General features: G+C 34.9%; 1 protein-coding gene across 12 annotated transcripts in view; it reads left to right on the top strand.

The window, feature by feature from the left end:
* The window catches only part of Npas3 (neuronal PAS domain protein 3), an 851,762-nt gene that overhangs the window by 255,226 nt on the left and 575,800 nt on the right, over nucleotides 1-20,736 (top strand). For 6 of the 12 annotated variants that reach the window (XM_058573646.1, XM_058573652.1, XM_058573651.1 and 3 more), the window contains 2 exons: nucleotides 6,170-6,414; nucleotides 6,526-6,576. In XM_058573646.1, coding sequence (XP_058429629.1) covers nucleotides 6,170-6,414; nucleotides 6,526-6,576 — 296 coding nt within the window. The remainder of the gene's footprint in view (nucleotides 1-6,169; nucleotides 6,415-6,525; nucleotides 6,577-20,736) is intronic. The other 6 variants (XM_058573655.1, XM_058573656.1, XM_058573650.1 and 3 more) reach the window with 1 other exon arrangement.

Below are 20,736 nucleotides of genomic sequence, written 5' to 3'. Positions count from 1 at the left end.
CAGGTCGACCTTCTTCCTTTGAGGCTGCATGCCAGATTAATTGATAAATAGTAGAAGTCTGTAGTGCTGGGTTCTCCTAAGCAAAACAAGTAGGAAAATCCATAAAAATATGCCTTTGTGGATCCTTAGAAGTACTTTAAAAAGGTAAAATTTAAAGTGGTTTTGACCCTACCTCTCCTTTCCCCTACAGTTAGGTAATCAAAACCTGCCATGTCCCTTTATAAATACCAGATATTGTATCCTTAAAAGTTTACATGAAGGTATTCAAACTGAGATATAGAGACAGATTTTCATGGACAGATAGTATGGATATATCAATAATGTCAATAGAAAAAAGCTGTTCTATTAATATTAAGAATTACAAAAATGGACGAATACATAGCTATGAAGAAATCACTGGAGAGGAAGAAATATTTGGTTAAGTTGGCTTCCTTATTTCTCTGTGACTATCTGTTATTATTACTCTTTGTTATCCTCTGGAGATGCTCAGCTGTATTATTTCCATGACATACAACCATATCTGTGAAATGGGAAACCAAAGAAATCAATTTTTCAAAGTCAAATTTGATCAACCACAAAGAATAACGTCTTTTAATTTAATGAGTAATCAAGTCCAAGGATATGTTTTCCCCATTATGGAATTGATTGTCACCTGATCTAGTTCTGTGAGAGATTCATGAAGGCTGCAAATCATGTCAGTTTTAGGATATAGGCTTTGTGATATTGGCACTTCCTTTTCTTTAACTTTGTTGTGGTTGTTGTCATATTTTGCTGGTTTCGGGCTTAAGCAGAATTTCATAATTTGGCTTTGGCCCCAATATGGCAGCTAGGGAGGACAGTTATCATCTAACTTCCATTCTTCCAAGAGCAGTAGATGTTTTGGGTGAGCTCTCCATGGTCCTGGATTTGGGGCTTTATCTGACTTCTAAGAGAACTTTCAGATTTCTGATCTTTGGAAGATATTTTGAGAAATCACCTTCCTTCTAAGAGTATGTATATGCTTTCTAAGTAAGAATTATCATTGCCATTTAAAAATCTTCTATAGTGCTTGTACAATCTTTTTGAGTAATCCATTCTTTTAAGTGTTTATATGTTTGTTACAATTTTAAAAAAGTGTTGGGAGCAGGAATGTCATGAAAATAGAAAGGAGACCAGTAAAGTAGAGGTCAGGGACCAGGGGCAGAAAGAAAGGGAGAATTTGGAAAATACTATGAAATTATATTGACTAAATCATATTGTTATATTGTATGCATGTACAAATATGTAGCAATAAATCCCGTTATTATGTCTAATCATAATGCACCAATAGAAATGTAGAAAAATTTAAAAAGTTACTTATTCAAGAAAAATTGCTTTTCCTGTAATTTAGTGCCATTTTTTTCAGTTTAGGATACTAAAAAAAATGGCTGTTTATTATCTTGTAAGAAAATAATTTACTTATAAACCTTTAAGCTTTCATTAATTAAACATGTGTGTGTATTTAAACAACTCATTAAATACACTTGTGATATACAATGGATAAACCATAGGAATAATAATAATAAGAGGAAAAATAAGTAAGCAATAAAAGAGTATTATTTTTCTTATGTACACAATGTGATAGGTCAGAACTAATGAATAGGAATCATTTTAATAAGAAAAGAATATACATTATAAATGAGACTTGTGGACATTCAAAGAATAGAACTGTCAGTATAAAGTGAGCTTAGGTTTTCATTTATCATTTTTTATTTTGTATTATTATGTGCCTGGAACCATTGTACACATGTTACGAAAAAACTCATTTTTATTTTTGAGAAAAAATCTATGAAATAGATAGTATTATTATCTTATTTCACTGACAATAAAAACCTGAGACTGCAGAAGTTAAATAACTGCTCAACTTTATGTAATTAATAAGTAATAGAACCAGGATTTATACCCAGAAACTGTTTCCACATTCCATGTTTTATAAGAGGAAATGCTAGATATTAGATGATTAGTTACTTTTGTTTGGGATGATGGATCCCTGTTGATAATCCGAAACCATTTACTATCTACTGAGAATATACACGCATAGACATACATTTGCATATTTATATTGTATAAATGTATTCTATATGTGTATATAAATATACATGTGTGTGTGTTTTTTGAAATTATTTCTTGATTTTGTCTTTTGTTGTTGGTCAGAATTATTGTTGAAAATGAAAATATAGCCATCAAAGAGAGTTGATATTTTCATGATCTTTGTTGAGGATTAATGGAGAGTCTTTTTGTTTTACTCTCTAAGGTTTGAATGGAAGAACATTAGAGCAGTGGGAAGTTTAAGCTCAGGAAGTAACTAATTGTCAATCCGAAGTTTAATCACTTTAAATGGATTAATACTATTTATTACATTTACTCATCTAAAACTAATTCATTTTTTTCTTTAGTACTCCACAAATGCAACCACTTTTTAAAAAATCTGGAACAAAATATACAAATACAAAGTTTATTTTAGGTTTTAATGTAGTCCTTAATTCAATTTGAAAATTGCTTCTAACTAGGCTCAACTTTATAAAAGCAAGCAAAAGATTAATCCACAATCTGTATTATTGTCTTAAGGCCTTTAGTTTCATCTATTATACCAGCATCTCAACCACCTTTATAATCCTTTGACTATATTTTATTGCTGTTACCCTCAAACCAGTTATTACTTATTACAGACACAGTGCTATCATTCTGAAAGTCTTTTAAACTACAGTGTCTGCATAATGATGTGATGCAGGAGTCATGGAAAACTTTTATTATTAAGATTATGGCCAAGAAGATTATTCCAGTAGGGTGATATAGTGTATATTACAGAAAAAAAATTGGAGACAGAATACAGGAGAACAAGGAGGTAGCACTGTAGGTACATGAAATAAGTCCTGCTCAGGACCATTTTAGAAAAGTAACTGAAACATGATGCTTTGGCAGAGGCATCTGAAGCCATTAATATCTGTTTACTTTCCTTCCTTGAGTGGACATAGAAAAGCTGTTTCCCTTCTATCTATCCTTTTGAGCCTTTTGGGTCAACCTCTGTGATCTTGGGCTTTGCTTTCCCATGAGGATCAATTCTTCTCTTTTTTAATCAAATCACATTTTAATTTATTTTTAACTGATTGTCAAAAAGCATGAAAGATGTACATAGTAAGACATATTAATGGGGTGACATGTAACTTTTAATATATGTATATATATTGCATAATGTTGAAATCAGGTTAAATTGATTGTATATATTGCATAATGTTAAATCAGGTTAAGATTGAAATTAGGTTAAACACACTTATTTCTTCAAATATTTATTATTTCTTTGTGGTGAAAACTTTCAAAATCCCTTCTTCTAGCTTTTGGAAATATACAGTAACTGATTGTTTTCTGTAGTCACCTTACTGTGCAATACCCACAAGAGCTCCTTACTCCTAAATAACTATAGCCTAGTGTCCATTCATCTACCTTTTCTTATCTGTCCCTCCTCCCCTTAATGTTCCTGATCCCCAGATGGATTAATTTTTTCTTAGTTTACAAATCAGCCTATGTATCAATATCAATTTCAGAGCAATTCTTTAATCCTCACTTTGGGTTGAAGAGAAAAATTCTTTGTATGGATATTGGGAATATTAATTATATAATAAATCAATTTATGAACATTTGGTTGACACATATAAAGAAAAATCACACAGAACAACCATGGAAAACTACCTTCAAAATTGGCTTCCCAAATTGGCACCCAATTGTAAAATGACTTCATGATCCATATTTGACTATTTCTTGGGCTTACATCATTTTTAAGATCTTTAATTAGCTGATGTACTAAAGCTGGAAATTCTCATATGAAAATTCAGAATTTCTCCTCTAGAGGTTGCAACACTGGAAACCTGGCAACACCAAGCAAGCCTTCCCCAAAGCAGTGGTCAGTTGAAACTGTGTGATGTACCTGTTTCAGGGTGGTTGTCCTCCAGTTCCCCACAGCCCCCTTCAGTCCTCTTCACTCATCGACATTTCATGCCTTAGCCTTAAATGCCCTGGAGTTTGCAACCCCTACTCTGGAGCTTCACCCTAGTCACTTACTGGACCCCAAAAGTGTATGCTTAGCTCACCTTCTAAAGTAGTATTTGATTACAAGAATGCACAACAAAGCAAAGCACTGAATTTAAACCACTGCATCTTCCCCTGTGTCCAAGTAGTGGAAAAAACATGTCAAAAAGTAGAATTCCTCTGGCACAGCCAACTTACCTGTTGTTAGATAAATTGATTTTATTATATAAAGGGAGGCCCTAAGATTCTTCTAAGATGTTAACCTCGATCCTGGTATACTTACACTCTATCAGATCCTAAGACTTCTCTCACTTTACTTACATAGTTTTTTTTTAATAAGACAAAATTGAACATTAATAGAATCAATTAGAGACAGACAAGATACTGAGAAATCAGTGACATAATAAATCTTTTCCTTGTAAATTAGTGATGTTCCTGCATATGGTGATTATCTGAGATGGATCAAGGAACAAAGCTATCACCTAAGACTGCTGTTACTCTGAAAATGATAGCATTTACTTGCCCAGTTTTGAGATATATAGTTAGCTAATAAGGAATCTTTCATTAACAGAGTGAACATGATACCCTGATTGGGATAGTAACCTAGCAAGTATCTGACCAGAGTATTATGGCATTTCTTAAATGACACGGATATTCAGTAAGATAATTTGGAATCTGTAGTGAATGCAGTTTTCACTGTGAACAATGTCAGGGTTGCTCTAATGTAATCTGTAATATTATTGTCCATGGTGTGTGTGTGTGTGTGTGTGTGTGTGTATGTATTTTAGTTGTTGATGGACATAATACATTTATTTATTTTTATGTGGTGCTGAGGTTCAAATCTAGTGACTCACACATGCTAGGCAAACACTCTACCACTGAACCCACAACCCCATCCCTCCATGTTATATTCATAGAGAATGAAGCTATACTGTTGAATCCATTTTGATCTACTCCTCTGGACTTGCTTTCTTTCTTGTTTCTCTTTTGTTATTTTATGATGGAAATCAGATTCTAGATTCAAAGATTTAAAATGCCTTCAGAGTTCAATGACATGGATAATTTAAAATGATTATTAGTAACTTGGTACTGTAAATATTACCCAGTAACTTATCATCAGAGTCTGATTCTGAATGCATTTCTATTCAGACATAAAGCAGAGTGACTCAGAGAATGTGGAATTCTCCCATCAGATGCTCACACACAACTTCAGTTGTGCAAGATTCTGCCCTCAGCAATATGAGCCCACTTCAAACAGAAATGCACATGAATAGTTAAAGAAAAATGCTGGATCCAACCTGTTGCCTCTTCTGTGAAGTAATAAGTCTATAATGTTTATAAATTTTAATAACCCAGATAGGGATTTATCTTTCAACATTAAATTTATATTATCCAAAAGTTTGACTTTTGGGGGCATGTATTCTCTAGTATCTTGGAAAATCTGTTTACTAATGCATGTCCGTTAATAAAGAATTGCAGTGTTCTCTTATCAACCAAATATCAGCACATTTTGAATGTTGCATTGAAATCTTTATTTTCAATGTGATGTTTTCTTCGTCTGACTGAAGGTGTCGTGATCCTTCCTGAGGGCTGGAAACATCAACATTATATTTGTTGATTCTGTCAAAGTGAATTGTGTTTGTGTTTACATTTTGTTCCCCAAGATTATAATTGAAATAAATTTTTCACAATGTTTCCTTTTGATGGTTTAAGATCCTATGGTAATGAGAATTGAATGAACCAAATCATTAGCTTGAGAATAGGTATGTGGATGCAAACCCAATTTTAAAATTGTTTATATCTGATAACATCAAGCCTCACCTATAAACCTTATGTTATGTCTTAGAAACAATGACTACATCTCAGTGCATGAACAATGAGAAGGGAAAAAATAAACCTAACAAGCAAAAGGCTACTTTTACTCATCGGAGTAAGTGTGACAAGAGGCCAGAGGTGGAATTTATGATTTTAATCACATTGTCTACAACTAATTCATTTTACCCTTGAATTTTTAAGTAGTTCTTAAGTAGATTTTTCCTGAGGAAGAAAGTAAATAAAGGAAAGCAGTTTCCCTCTGATGACAGATTCACTTATTCTAAACAATACTTTCTCACTACTTTGATTTCAGTTTACAAGCACTGAGAAAGGAGAAATCCCGAGATGCTGCTCGCTCCCGCCGGGGGAAGGAAAATTTTGAGTTCTATGAATTGGCCAAGTTGTTGCCTCTTCCTGCAGCCATCACCAGCCAGCTTGACAAGGCGTCCATCATTCGACTGACAATTAGCTATCTGAAAATGAGGGACTTTGCTAATCAGGGGGACCCTCCGTGGAACTTGCGAATGGAAGGCCCTCCACCCAACACATCAGTAAAAGGTAAGTTTTAGGTCACAGTTCAGTATGGCATATGGTGGTCTGTAGCTATCTTTAAGTCGAAATGTTTACCATCATCCTTTCTTCTTTTCCTGCATATCAAATCCTTTAAAGGGATACAAATGTGGAAATCTGAACTCTGCATGAGAAAGACACCATGTGAAGGTGAAATAAACCTCTTCTATTTCTATTTTATTTTCAAAAAGTCTTGTCAGCCTAAATATACTGCTACTTTATATCAAATTTCTTAGAAATGAGAATGAGATGATTTACGTATAAGTGATTCTGGGATTTAATGTATGTTATATTAATACATATAAATTATTCTTGGTGGGTAGAATATGGAAATGCTTGTTAAAGGGTGGAACTAATAAGTTTTTTCTTTAAGTAACCAGAGAGAGAAAGGGAGAGAGTCTAACTTGAGCAGGCATTTTTGAGTTAATGATTTTATTGACCATAAAAATCAATCCATGTATTAATGTTTCATGTTTCTCTATAGACATATTGCCTAAAAGTTATAAACATATATTTGTTCTTCAGATGCTTGATACAGTTACACTTTAAGCTCACTATTTTAAAATGTGGGGTCTTTTTTACTCTGACATTCAAGAGAGGTATTTTCCTATGAGTTCCCCAAATACCTAATACTTTATGGCATTTTTAGCACTTGAATATGCATGCATACCATTTACTGAGGTATATGTGGTGTTGGCCATTGATTTTCTGTCTTTACAGTTGTGTTATTCAAGGCGTAGGATTTAAAATGTCTGCTAGATTCTTATGTCCTGACCTTGTGTTTAGGCCCTTGATGAACATGGAATAAAATTAGGCATTTGGGAGACTGGATTATGTGCTTTAATTTGGTGATGACACCTTTCCAAATACATTTGGAAAAATCCCAACAGTTTTAGCTGTTGTAGGAAAGGGTATTAGTGGGGAGGGTAAACTCTTTTATAGGACTGATTGAATTAAAGGGTCAAAAGCAGTGATCATTTATGATTCCATAGTAAGAGCTGTGGTTATGTATGTGTACATGCATGTATGAATGTGTTATAGTTTGAGCATCCCTAATCTGAAAATCCTTAACCTGACATATACCAAACCTTTTGAGTACCAACATGATGCCACAACTGGGAAATTCCAGTTCGTATCAAGTGCAAAATTATGTAAAATATTGTATAAAAGGCTCTGTTTATAAGGTATATCTGAAACATGAATGAATTTGGTGTTCAGTCTTGGATCCCATCTACAAGATACTCATTACATATGTCCAGATAGTTCCAAATTTGAAAAAACCCGATACCTGATTTCTGATATCTGGTCCAAGAATTTCAGATAAGGGATACTTTATTTACTTAAGAATTTACTTATGCTTATGAGAGGAGGAAAATTAGAATTTAAATTTAACAGGTTATTTCTCTCTAGAGCCGTGGTTGGCAAACATTGTTTGTAGAGGGTCATATAGTAAATATTTTAGGTTTTGGAGTCTACTAAATTCTGCCATTATAGTTTGAAATAAGGAATAGACAATATGTAAATGAAAGGATATGGCTGTTTTCCAGTAAAACTGTATTTACAAACAGGCAGCAGCCTCTGAATTTAGCTCAGAGGCCATAGTTTGTGGACCATTGATCTAGAGTATATGACGCTGTTAAGGTTAAAGAGAATACACAACAGAGGTACCTCTCAAGGACAGGATGTCAGTACAAGTTAGCCCATGACAAATAAATGAAGGCACATTCTTCAGTCCTTTTATAGTTCTTCTGCCCTCTAGAATGTGGACATAATCTTGATAAGACACTAATGCATTTTCTAGGTACTAAAGTAATAGTGAACTTTCCCAAAGTAAAGATGTGCATATACTTTTAGTGTATATACATTAGATTTATTTTTTCACTCTAGTTTGAGGCATGCCTGTTTTTATGTTTATGCCAAATCATGCAAAATGAAATGATAAGTCCAATATGTTAGAAACCCCACAGAATGGAAAAAATATTATTATTCAATCTGCAAAAATTGTTAAACTGGACTTGTATTTTCTTTGTTGAGCATAGTTGTCTTTTATTTTATTTTTATTTTAAAAGGAGTTTGCAGTGAATAGTCTTTCTTGGAAGTATTGGTGACTAAAGTGGAAAAATTTGGTGGCTCCATTGTTTGTTCATTCTCTCTGATGTGATAGTCCAGTTTACATTTAGAATTATGGCCTTTTACAGATGCAGGCTTTTAGATCACATAGAACTATTCCCTCATTTTACAGATAAGAAATGACTTTGCAATTAAGTGTTAGTAGATATAAGACAAAAATCCAGTTTTCTTGCCTTCTGTCTAGCACTCTTTCACATCATATTTTTTATAAATGACATTTGTTTTGAATCTTCATTATTAAACATTCCAAGTGAGAATTTTATGAGCTTTAGACTGTCACTAGCAATTGACTTTTTCTTTGTGTGGTTCTATCAGCTCTATAACCCTTTATGATGATTAGGGTAAATAAGATGATAACACATGGCCTCTGCCCTCCATGGGTGTTGCTGTCTATGGAAGGGCATGGTAGTGGTATCACTAAAGAACAATGGGGAGCCTAGAAGGAGATAAGAGATTTTGTTATTTAAATAATTCTAGCCAGATGATGTCAGAACATCCATAGTTAGTACATGTTTACTTCCACTCTTAGTAAATTGATGATGGGCTAAAACTGGAGATTGTGCATGGTGACTCCATACAGTCTCTGCTGTCTCTCTTAAAAATTGCTAGAAAGGGTTGGGGTTGTAGCTCAGTGGTAGAGTGCTCACCTCACATGTTGGCACTGGGTTCCATCCTCAGCACCACATAAAAATAAAATAAAGGCATTGTGTCCAAATACAACTAAAAAGTATTTTTTAAAAAGTTACTAGAAAGGCACTTGGTACTCTCTATCTGCTGCTTCTGCTGTGCAATATATGTACAATTTATTGCCTTACTCTAGTTCTTTAATTCAAAACTGCTACTCACTCTGATCAAACATTCATGAAACAACAACATCAAAAGAAATTCATTTTAATTTATTAAGGTCTTCTATGTTATGCCCTTGAAGAAGTTCATGTGGATAAACAAGCTTATATAAACAGCCTGCAGCACCATGTGAAGTCAGTTCATAATCCAACAATAAAGACGATAGACGTTATACTTTGTGCCTCTCCAAGCAGTCTCTTGAATAAACCTAAAGGCATTTGGAAATTTATATAAAAAGTACTTACACGATGTAGGCAGCATTTTTTTAATGTGAAGAGTTGATCATGTTAATAATTAAATTTCAAAGCTTAAATTTAAATTTGTCCCACGCAACTATGTAGAAGTTTAATCATTTTAATTTACTGCTTCAGAAAGGTCTTTTACTCTGCCCTGTGTTTATCACATCTTTTCTTAACAGTCTATAAAGGTGGATGAGTTTGTTTTGTGATATCCATTTTATACAGATTATTACGAGTTATGCTTGCAGGAAGAACACTCAGGTGACAGTGTATAATATGTCCTGAGTCAATTACCTCATGGAAATGATATGTTAAGCAATTGGAAAGTAACAGATATTTTTTCCTATTATTTTAGAAATATCTGTATTGTTATAATACAGATCAAATCTACAATGAATGTTATGCATTATTCAAGAAATGACCAGGCATTCTCAGCAGTGTTTCATTCAGCTAAATAACTGATGATTGTAACCTTTAAAGAAATCTCATTGTGGTGACTGTTGGTAAATCACTTCTCCATTCATAGTAATCTCTATTTAGAGGCTATCTAGAAACCATTATATCTTTTATTAATCTTAAAAGCAATAGCTGCTGATTTGACATTTGCTAAAACTAGATAAATTTTCTGTCTTTCTAATATCACAGACTTCAGTCAATTTTTGGAGTGTGTCTGCTGCAACTCTATTAATCCAGGAATATTTGCCATTGTAAGCATAAGTTTTATTTCAATTTAAATATTGAAGCTTTTAAACAGCAATTTGCCTATGTCTGTGACAGCCAACAATGCTAAAATATGGAAAATATAAGACACCCTTAGCCCTTGAAAAGGAACAGTTGAAAAACATGCAAGGCAACTGGTGATTAAAACTGCCTGAACACATTAGTGAAGAGCTTTACCTCTTGCACAGAATTTGTCTTCACTCTTCAGGTATCTATTGTGAATTAAGTAGTAGTTTTTTCTGAGAGGAGAGATTAGCAGTCTTTATTTAAGCCACTTGTTACCTATCCTTTGTCAAAGACAGGACTCTTATTTAAACAATGATGCTCAGTGGGTTCGTTTACAATAGTCTCCCAGGGTAAATGTGTGACATTGAGTTACAGCTACAATGGTTGTCCCTAAAACTTGGACAGCACTTTGTAAAATGATTTTTGTTTTAGTAGAAAGGTAGAAATTCTAAGACCATCTGAGTGATGGGTCTTCTTAGGTTAAACAGTTCAGAGGTCCTCCATTTCCTGTTTTCCCATTTTACCAAATGCTAAGGACCATTTCCTTCTTCTAAGTGACGTCCGTGCATTAGGACAAGTTCATATTCCTTCTTACCAAAAACCTGTAAGATGAAAGTTCTTGGATTTCATACCCAGTCATGCATACTCAGCCCATTCATTTTTTTCTTTTTACACAGGCAAAGTGTTGAACGGAGAGAACCCCTTAGTTCTGAGCAAAAAGCTTTGTGTGGGACTTTTTGGAGAGTAGGGTAAACAATGGAAACGTGGTTCTCTTGATTCCTATTCTTATTTCCATCATCTTCAGTAGAATAAGGACCAATGCCTCTGTTCTGGTCTCTAACTCCATTTGTCTCAACCCAGGTGATAATGGCACCAAATGGAACAGAACCATCCAAAAGCTGAGCGGCACCAGTGCTCACTGCTAGTTTGTTTTGGGAGTGAGTGCCAGATCTTACGAGTATATGGAAATATGATGTAATATGAGTGCCTTTTCTTGGGTATGCTTCCAGAAAGCATGCTATTGTCATTTTATAGATTTATAGTAGAACTTCTGAAAGAAACTCATCTAAGAACTAACTTTTTACATTGTATTACGATTGGGCAAGCAATGTTTACATAACTATGCTTACCAGTAATCCTCCGTGTTACTGGTTGGGAAGGGCGTTCTGCCAAATGGGGGCTCTATGATGGCAGAACATATCTCTGAGACTAATTCTTTGGACTGTCATAGTTTATCATGAAAAGGTGTGCTCCAACCAATTGAAAAATAACAAAGCAATTCAGCATGAAAAATATCATATGGCATTGCTACACACTTGTTTCAGTCAACTTTCTTGCTTCTGTTACTAAAAGACTTGGCAAGAACTATTAGAGGAGAAAAAGTTTGTTTGGGGGCTCACAGTTTCAGAGGTCTCAGTCCATACATGGCTGACCCCTTTTCTGAGGGCCTAAGGTAAGGCATGTTGGAAGAGTGTGGCTGAGGAAAGCAGCTGGGAACATGGCACCAGGCAACAGGGAGAGTGACTCCACTCACCAGGGATAAAATATATACCCCAATACATGTCCCTAATGACCCATCTCCTCTGGCCACACCCTATTTGTCTATAGTTACCATTCAGTTAATCCCTATCAGGAAATTAATGCACAGATTAGGTTAAGGCACTCATAAACATTTCTTCCCGAAGGCCTCTTATGTTGTCTCATACTTGTGCTTTTGGAGGATACCTAATATCTAAACCATAACAATGCTACTATCAAAGGGTTTGACTGGTAACCATCATTCCCAAGTATATTTGGAATTATTGAGCACCTAGAATTACTCTCAGTTTTAAACACTGACTCAGGAAAAGCATATTTTATTGAGAATACATGAATATTGTGATGTACCAGTTAGCTATTACCAGGGAACAAACATCATAGGCTTGGCTTACACCTAGTGCTGTCTTTTTAGTCCACACTGCTTTGGTCAGAGCAAGCTGTGTGAGCAAGACCAAAGTCCAGGAACAAGGAATATGTATGTGTGTATACACACATATATATGCAAGTTTTATGTATATATGTATACACATACACACACACATAAAACACAGATCCAATTCATGAATATAGGGTACAGGATAGGAATGGGTAATCAGGGGCACTCCTTGTGTTTCATACACACACACACACACACACACACACACACACGAAGAAGTATAAATGAGAAAATTCTGTAAAGGTTTCTGGAAGTATGGCACAAAAGTATGTATATTCTCAAGCATCCTACATCAAAATTCATCAATCTGCCCATCTCTCCACTATCATCTCATTTCTCTTCAGCAGTACCAGTTGTCATACAACATGTATTTATGTCCTTGTACATGCCATTGTCTGACTGGGATGACCTTTCCTTGTAGGAGTGAAAAGATAATACTATTTCCTTACCATCACAAGGGTCATGGCCAACATTCACATAACACAACCATACAAATTTGCAAGAGAGGAGTGTGATGAATTTATTTAATTAAAGTTTTATGTACTGTTAAAGTCTTCAGAAATGAAGATCCCCCAATCCAGGGAAAACTGTATTTTTATGCTTAGATTCATTGAGGAATGGAGAACCATGTAGAAATATGATTGGACAAAAGCTATGGTAATAACTAAGGGGAGAACCCAGCAAGCCCTATTGTTCAATCCTTCTCCACCTCTTTGTACAACTTTTCTTCATAGAAGAATCTTCAGAGAAGGGTGAGAATCACATGGAGACATTTCCAGGTTTTATGACTTACTCTGGGGGAGAGAAGTTCTAATTTCTTTTTTTAAAATTTGTTCTAATTAGTTATTCATGACAGTAGAATGGATTTTGTATCCAAATAGAGCACAACTTTTAATTTCTCTGGTTGTACACAATGTAGAGTCACACCATATGTGTAGTCATACATGTACCTAGAGTAATGATGTCCATCTCATTCCACCATCTTTCTTACTCCCATGCCCCTTCCCTTCCCTCATTCATCCAATCAAAGTTCCTCCATTCTCCTCATGCCCCCCCCCATTTATGGATCAGCATCCATTTATGAGAGAGAAAATTTGGCCTTTGGTTTTTGAGATTGGCTTATTTCGCTTAGCGTGATATTCTCCAACTCCATCCATTTACCTTCAAATGTCATAATTTTATTCTCTTTTAATGCTGAGTAATATTCCATCATGTATATATGTACCACAGTTTCTTTATCCATTCATCTGTTGAAGGGCATCTAGATTGGTTCCATACTTTAGAAGTTCTAATTTCTATGATCACATTGAGGGAGCTGTACAGAACAAAGTAAAGATAGTGCAAGGACATCTTACTTCTGAGGCCATTCTAGTCTCCTTCAGTTCACAGTACTCAGCATATCAACGAACTATACTTTGAAGTGTTGTGTTCTGGGATCCAACACCTTCTGTGTTTATTGAACAACTATTCAACTTTCAAAACCCAGCTCAGATAACATTCTCTTATGTAAACCTTCTTTCCTTCGCCTATCACTAGTCATTTTCATCTGAAAGTTATTGTTACCTTCTTCTGTTGCTTTATTTTCAGCTTATATTCTAATTTATCTCTTTGCATACCTGTCTCTGACTTAGACTAATTGAGGGAATAGTCTAGGTCATCTTATTCATTTTTTTTTAATCTCCAGAACATCGTACAGTACCTGTGAGAGTATTTAACATGTTTTAAAGTTGAAATATGTCGAACTGAATTGTGTTTGGGGATTACTACCAGCAGAGCTAAATAATTTTGATGAGAGCTCTGGGTGGGTCTGTCATAAGCTTGAAAGAAGAAAAAGGGAGAGAGAAATTAAAAGGAAGAGTAGAAAGAAATGGAGGGAGAATGATGAGACTAGTTTGAAAACAAAGGGAAGATGAGCAGTGAGGAGTAGAAGCTGTGGGGAGTGGCAGCCCCCTTGGATGAACTTCCTGTCCCTGCCCCAGGTTCTGTCATATGAGTCATGTGATATAGAAGCAGAGGAGTTGAAAGTTGAAAACAACACCCTCTTGAAGCCCATGGGTATCTTGGACCTAAAAATCCAAGTTCATTCAACAATATCTGCTCAGCTTCTCTTAGTGGGTCCACTCAGTTCTCTGCCTTGGCAGTTTTTACATTTCCTAGAGAAATAAATGTGGTCAATAAATAATGATAGGATAGCCTTTAATCAAATTGAATGTACCAGTGTCCCCTCTCCCTGCCTCAGTTTTCTCATTTGGATTGTCAGTTATTCTGGTCTGGATGATTACTTACTTTTTAATACTAAACCCCAATTCCTTAGAAAACATTTAGCAAGTATTGTCTCAACTTAGCCTCTCCTTGGATTGTTTGGCTTATTGAAGCTGTTTATTAACAAATACTCAAACTACATTCTCTCACTCTTCATATTCTGATAATGTTTCTATTTTTTCTTTTCTTTACTTAATTTCCCTGTACATGAAGGTATCGTATCTGTCTTAGATTATAGGTCCAGAAATATATGATACAGTTCCTTCTTTTAAAATTTTTAATCTGTTTTAATTAACAAGATTTGAACACATGTAATCATTAAAATAAAAGGGAAAAAAAGACAGCACACAATAAACTTTGAAATAAAATAAGTGCCAAGTATATGACACAGACAAAATATGAATCTGAAACTTTATATATTTTTATTTTTACTAGGTTTTTTAAAAAATATATTTTTAGTTGTAACTGGACACAATAGTTTTATTTTATTAATTTATTTTTATGTGGTGCCGAGGATTGAACCTAGTGCCTTACACTTGCTAGGCAAGGCACTCTACCATTGAGCTACAACCCAGCCCTCTTTTACTCTCTTGACAAAACTTTAGGAAACATTCTTATATTCTCTAGCATATCAACTTATTTTTTAAAAGTTTATTAGTTCTTGACAATGTAATATTTTAGTCATGGCATCCCGTGGTATTGCATTATACTGTTTTGTCTCTTACTTAGGACTTCCAAGTTTATGTGCTCTGTTTTTTAGGGCTGAATTCCTTAATGTGCTTTTGTTAGCCCTATCACCTCTTGCAAAGCCCAATATATAGTTTCAGTGCTCAGCGGATAACAATATTTCATGGGCATTGCAAAGAAGGAGTCACCTCTGACTGCTTTATATGATTGAAATTGTACTGTGGCTTTAATTTTTAGAAACGGCTTTCTAGATACTGTGCATAAGTCTTAGCTGTGCCTTAATAAACATGTGGTGACCTCCACCTGTAAAAACTAATGTGGCTTTGAATACTGATTGACTGCAGCTTTTCAGTTCCTTCCTGGGTCCATAATATGTCAGTAAATGTCAGAGCCTGGGCAGGAAAGGAAGGCCAATAGAACTTTTGGTTTGAAGATCTGCTTTAATTCCCTTGCTGTTTTCTTGAGAAAACCAATGTAGAGAGCAGTTGAGGGACAAAAACAGTAAATAAAGTCAGGGCCAGAATTCAAACCACTGGAATTCCTAATGTTTAGCACACTTTCATGCATGAAAAAGAGATTTTTATTTGACAGCAGTCACACACTATTGAAATACCCTTTTCCCCATTTACATTATGCATGGATATATGTGCATGTAATGGTTCATGTGTGAACTGTGGGTCAGCCCATAAGTTGCCAGCCTCTGTCTGCAGCATTGAAACTGATGGGGACCATTGGACCTTTTAGAACCCACTGCCATGGGAAGCATACTACTAATTATAAAAAGTTGATTCTTGTTAAAATATACAGCAGTAACAATGCATGGCTTGGGATATCTTTTAAAAAATCATCTTCAGAGACAATGTATGTTCTTATGTCTCTTTATTACAATGGTCAGCACAACTAAACTGTGTATCAGCTAAGGGTGTGGTGTTGGTGTATTTTATTAGGGTAACCATCAATGTATTGTTTTCTGCTTTGCATATATTATTGAAAATTGAGCATAAAGTCATGTTAAATTATTGACACAGTTGGCTTATTGTTTTGGGATGCTTTCTCAATTTAATATGGCAAATTATTCAAACTAGAGCTATTCAGATAGTCCTTTGTAGATGCAGAATATTATGAAAAAGTAACATAATTAAAACATTATCTATAAGAACTATTATTTAGTTATTTTGACTTAACTGATTTTTTTAACTGATCAGTTAGGTTAAGTAATACATTTTGATTTATTTCCCCACATAATTTATTAATTATCTCTCTGATTCAACTGATGTTTTAAGGAATGATGTGGCTGTAACTATCATAAAAATAATTAGAAATAGTACATTTAAGACTTGTATATCAAGAATCCAATATTATGGCCATCATTACAATGAATAAGATTGGTAAAGCTGACCTGGTCTTTTGCAAGTAGAATTTAACATATTTCTAAAACCATTTCTGCACAAAGTGAGGATATATGGCCAAGTTATACAGCATAATTTAATATTTACAGCTTCTCCTCAGGAAACAGAACATAGTAGGAAATAGCTGTCATGGACTTTTCCTGTTGTCCATAGGGTCGGTCAATCACCAGGTGCTGGTTAAGTGCTCTAGGATGAGCGCTAGATAGTGTACTGAGTGCTCAGAATATGCTACGATTCAATGAGATCCTAGTCCTAACTTCCCAAAGCATGCCAGAAACCAACAAAATTTCAGTAATGTTTTGTAATTAAAGCACATCACTCATATATAATTTTACAGTTTGGGAAATAAGACTGTGTTGAATATCAGCACTGATGATGAAAACAGACTGTGTACACAGTTTGGGTTTTATATAAATACTTTAAAATATTGGCTTTCTTCTATAAAAATAGATGAATACTATCCAGGTTTTTACAAGAATTTTAGCATAAAAGCAAAATTGCTATCATTTTCCATTTCGAAAAGAGATGTGAAGATAGCATGACAAAATGTGTAAAATTTAGTATGTTCTGGGAAGCTATGAAAGGAAAAACAGGGATGCAGATGCAGGTAAGCCTCACTTTGGGTGTTCTCAGAGATGTTTGTAAAGTGGTGCAGTGATATTTGCTTAGCTGACACCTGACCCATAGTGTTTTCATTGTATCTTCTGTGGATATTGAGCTCCTGAAGTTGCAGAAAAAAAATCTGTTAACAATTTGCTCAGCTTATGCTATGTCGTGCTTTACATCTGGTGGGCAATCAGACCCAACATCCTTGTTGTCGGTCAGTCACAGAATTTGTTGCTGTGTGAACATTTCCAATTGGAAAAGAAAAATAATACCTCTACTAAGATTAAACAAGGAGACTCTTGCAGGGTGTCTATGTCAGTTTGGGCTTTATGACAGAATACCATAGATGGCTGGCTTAAACAACAAGCATTATTTCTCACCATTCTGGAGGCTGGAAATCCAAGATCAGTGTGCCAGCATGATCTGTTTGTCAATGAGGGCCTTCTTCCTGGTTCATGAATAGTATGTTGGAGAAAGAGAGAGAAAATTGTTGTCTTCCAAGTCCCTTCTTGTAAAGGTACTAATTCCTGCATAAGGGTTTTAGTGATTACTTGCCAGAGATCTACCTCCAAATATCATCACATTGGGGATGTAGGATTTCAACATATGACTTCTGGGGAAGTCTCAGTCAGTCCATAACATGAGGAGTTCTCACAACCTATGGTTAAGACATAGTCCATGTGCACAAGGCTGGAGTATGGTAATTAACCATCTCAGGCATCTTAAATTGTCTTCAGAATGGCTTATTGATAACAAAGTCTTGGTCAGTGGAGTTGGATATTCCTGAGTGTCAGTGACTGTGGACAAATCCTTGACCTTAGTTTTCTTGTTTGAAAAGTTGGACCTGAGAACCCAGCTGTCTGAGTGTACCTTCCACTGCAGGGAGCTGGGAAGCCATCTTCTGGGAGGCTTACATTGACACAAGATCTAATGTGTAAAAAATGTCTTGTAGCCTGAGAGGGTAGAGGAAATTTAAAGTATTTCTTAAATGACAGGTGATTTGGGAATGTTAAGGCAGCTTAATGTTATTTTAATGTTTAAGATAATAAGGTCTATAGAAGCGGATTTTATGAATTATTAATATGTAGATATTTCATTGAATTGATTGAAAAACAAAAGAATTCTTAAAATAGACTATATATAAAATGCAAGACAAATTTATTGAAATAATGAATGTAATAAATATTTTTTCTTCCTCAAAATTTTGACTTCATAGAAATAATCCAATCATGAGGTTTAGGATATCACTTTTGTCATGAAAATTAGAAATGGATTATATTTCTCCTTTAATTTTATTTACATATTCATCCTTTAAGTATTTGAATATTTATTACATTACAAGACTCTGGATTAGACTCTATGGGGAATACAAAGAGGGGGAAAAACTGAACCCTCTTCTGTAGGAGTTGATAATGTAGTGGGAGTGACATATTCTCACAAAATAATAAGGTAAAATATTATTCTAATATCTTAGAGGTTAGGCATAAGCAAAGTGCTGTAGGCTGACAGAGGATTAATACCAGATGAGGAGAGTGTGAAGGTAGTTTTAAACTGGATCTTAAAAATGGATAGGATTTTCAATGGCACACAGTTTTTAATAGGAGAGCATACTGACTAACTGTATAATATGAAGTACTTTATAAATATTTTTTATTTTATAAGAAAATTATTGAAGTTCTACTTTGAAATTAGAGTTCTTCAAAGTCTTAGCTCTCTATACTCATTGATATTGAATAATTTCTCACGTGTAAATATAGTTAAAGTTGAAAGCCTGGTGACATTCAATGAGAATTTGTTCCCTGAAAAATCAGGTGAATGTACAAAGCCTAGAAGAGAATTTTAAACAGCAGTGCCATGTAGGATGAAGAATACTTGTGTATGTTTCTATTATTTGAACATTGTCTCAAACATCTAAAAGTATGAATCATACACCTTACTTTATAAACCAACAGCTTAATGAAGTATAATCTTTTCTCTGGTATTTTTTTTTAGGAGATGGAAAAATGCTGGAATGAGATGTATTTTTAAACTTTGAAATGATAACGTATATAGTTCCCTCAGCATCTAAAGAACTGAATATAGAAAGGATTGGGTTAGAGGAGGAGCTGCTCTCCTGAGAACCCTGAAGTTGAATGGTCAAAGCTCAAGTGCACCACCAGGGCAGTGGTGGAGAGTCAAGGGCTCACCTCCATGCCTGGTGTGCTTGCGTGTGTCTCACTAAAGCCTGTAATTGAGAAGGAAGACTAGACAGCATGGAAGAGAATGTTTTGTACTTTTATTTCATTTAAATTAGCACAAAGGGAGGGAACAATTTTGCTTCACATGTGAAGTCAGCCATTCCTTGGGCTGCTAGCTCAATGTTTTAGCAGAACAGCTGTTCCGTACAATGTGGCTTTCTGCAAGCAATATTTCCACTGCTAGAAAAGTGGCAGTCTGCCAAAGAGAGTGCCCAGACCAACCCCTAAACAAAAAAAAATCTTTTGTCAACGACTCTAATAATTTGTACAATTCAGGAAAGGGGAGTTGCACAGTCTTTGCAGATGTGCATTTATGATGCTATTTTTAAGCAGAGCAGCATGAAAGAATAGATTCATACGAATTGTAAGTTGATCATTCATTTTAAGCATTTGGCTTCTGCTCCTGCTAAAATTTTATTCTGTGTAAAGAAAACACAGCCAGCCTTGAAACGAGGTAAGGCAGAGTGTGACAAGATGAAAATTTTCGTTTTCAAACCTGTGATCCCTGCTCAAAAACAAGAGTCTTCCCCACCCCCCAGATAAAGAAATACAAATGCTGTTTGCTGATCCCCTTGCAGTAGAAACTTGCCATCCTTCAGCATTTTGAGGAAATAAACTCTTAATGAGCCTACATTCTTTTACAGCAATCTATTCTCTGAAAATGAGTTTAAGTGATAAAGGAAATGCTAGAAGCATTTACACAACCAGCACCAAATTAATGTGTTAATTCTCTGTAATTTAACATCATAGGTGCCGTGCAGTTGTTCCAGTATCAAAACCAGGTCTAAACTCAGATTTGTCCTCTGAGCTTCAGTTATTTAAAATCTACAGCAGTAGACTTGGCTGTCTTTCACTCTAGTGATGGAGTTAAGAAAATAAAATGATTTTTATAAATCAAAGACCCCTGGGAAGGAAGTCTCAAACTGATTGAATCATTTAAATTTTTTTTATTCAACACTACACTTGATATTTACATGAGAGAGAATTAGACCATCTACTCTAGATTATTAAGATATGAAATCATAGACTCAAAGGGAGATCACAGAGCTGAGAAGATGAGAGGGCCTTCTGTAAGGAGGACTAAGGTGAGCTATTGAATACTCACTGCCTTGATCAGAGGCTTGCTCTAATTCTGAATGTGGAGCCCTTTGTTATTGTTGTTTTTCTTTTAGAAATCCAATCTTTTATCTGAG

This window comes from Marmota monax, unplaced genomic scaffold (assembly GCF_021218885.2).
Source record: "Marmota monax isolate L192 unplaced genomic scaffold, Marmota_monax_Labrador192_F-V1.1 WCK01_AAM20220418_F8-fsc00222, whole genome shotgun sequence".
Classification (NCBI taxonomy): domain Eukaryota; kingdom Metazoa; phylum Chordata; class Mammalia; order Rodentia; family Sciuridae; genus Marmota; species Marmota monax.
Note: the sequence above shows the minus strand (reverse complement) of the source record. Positions and strands in the feature narration are given on the sequence as shown.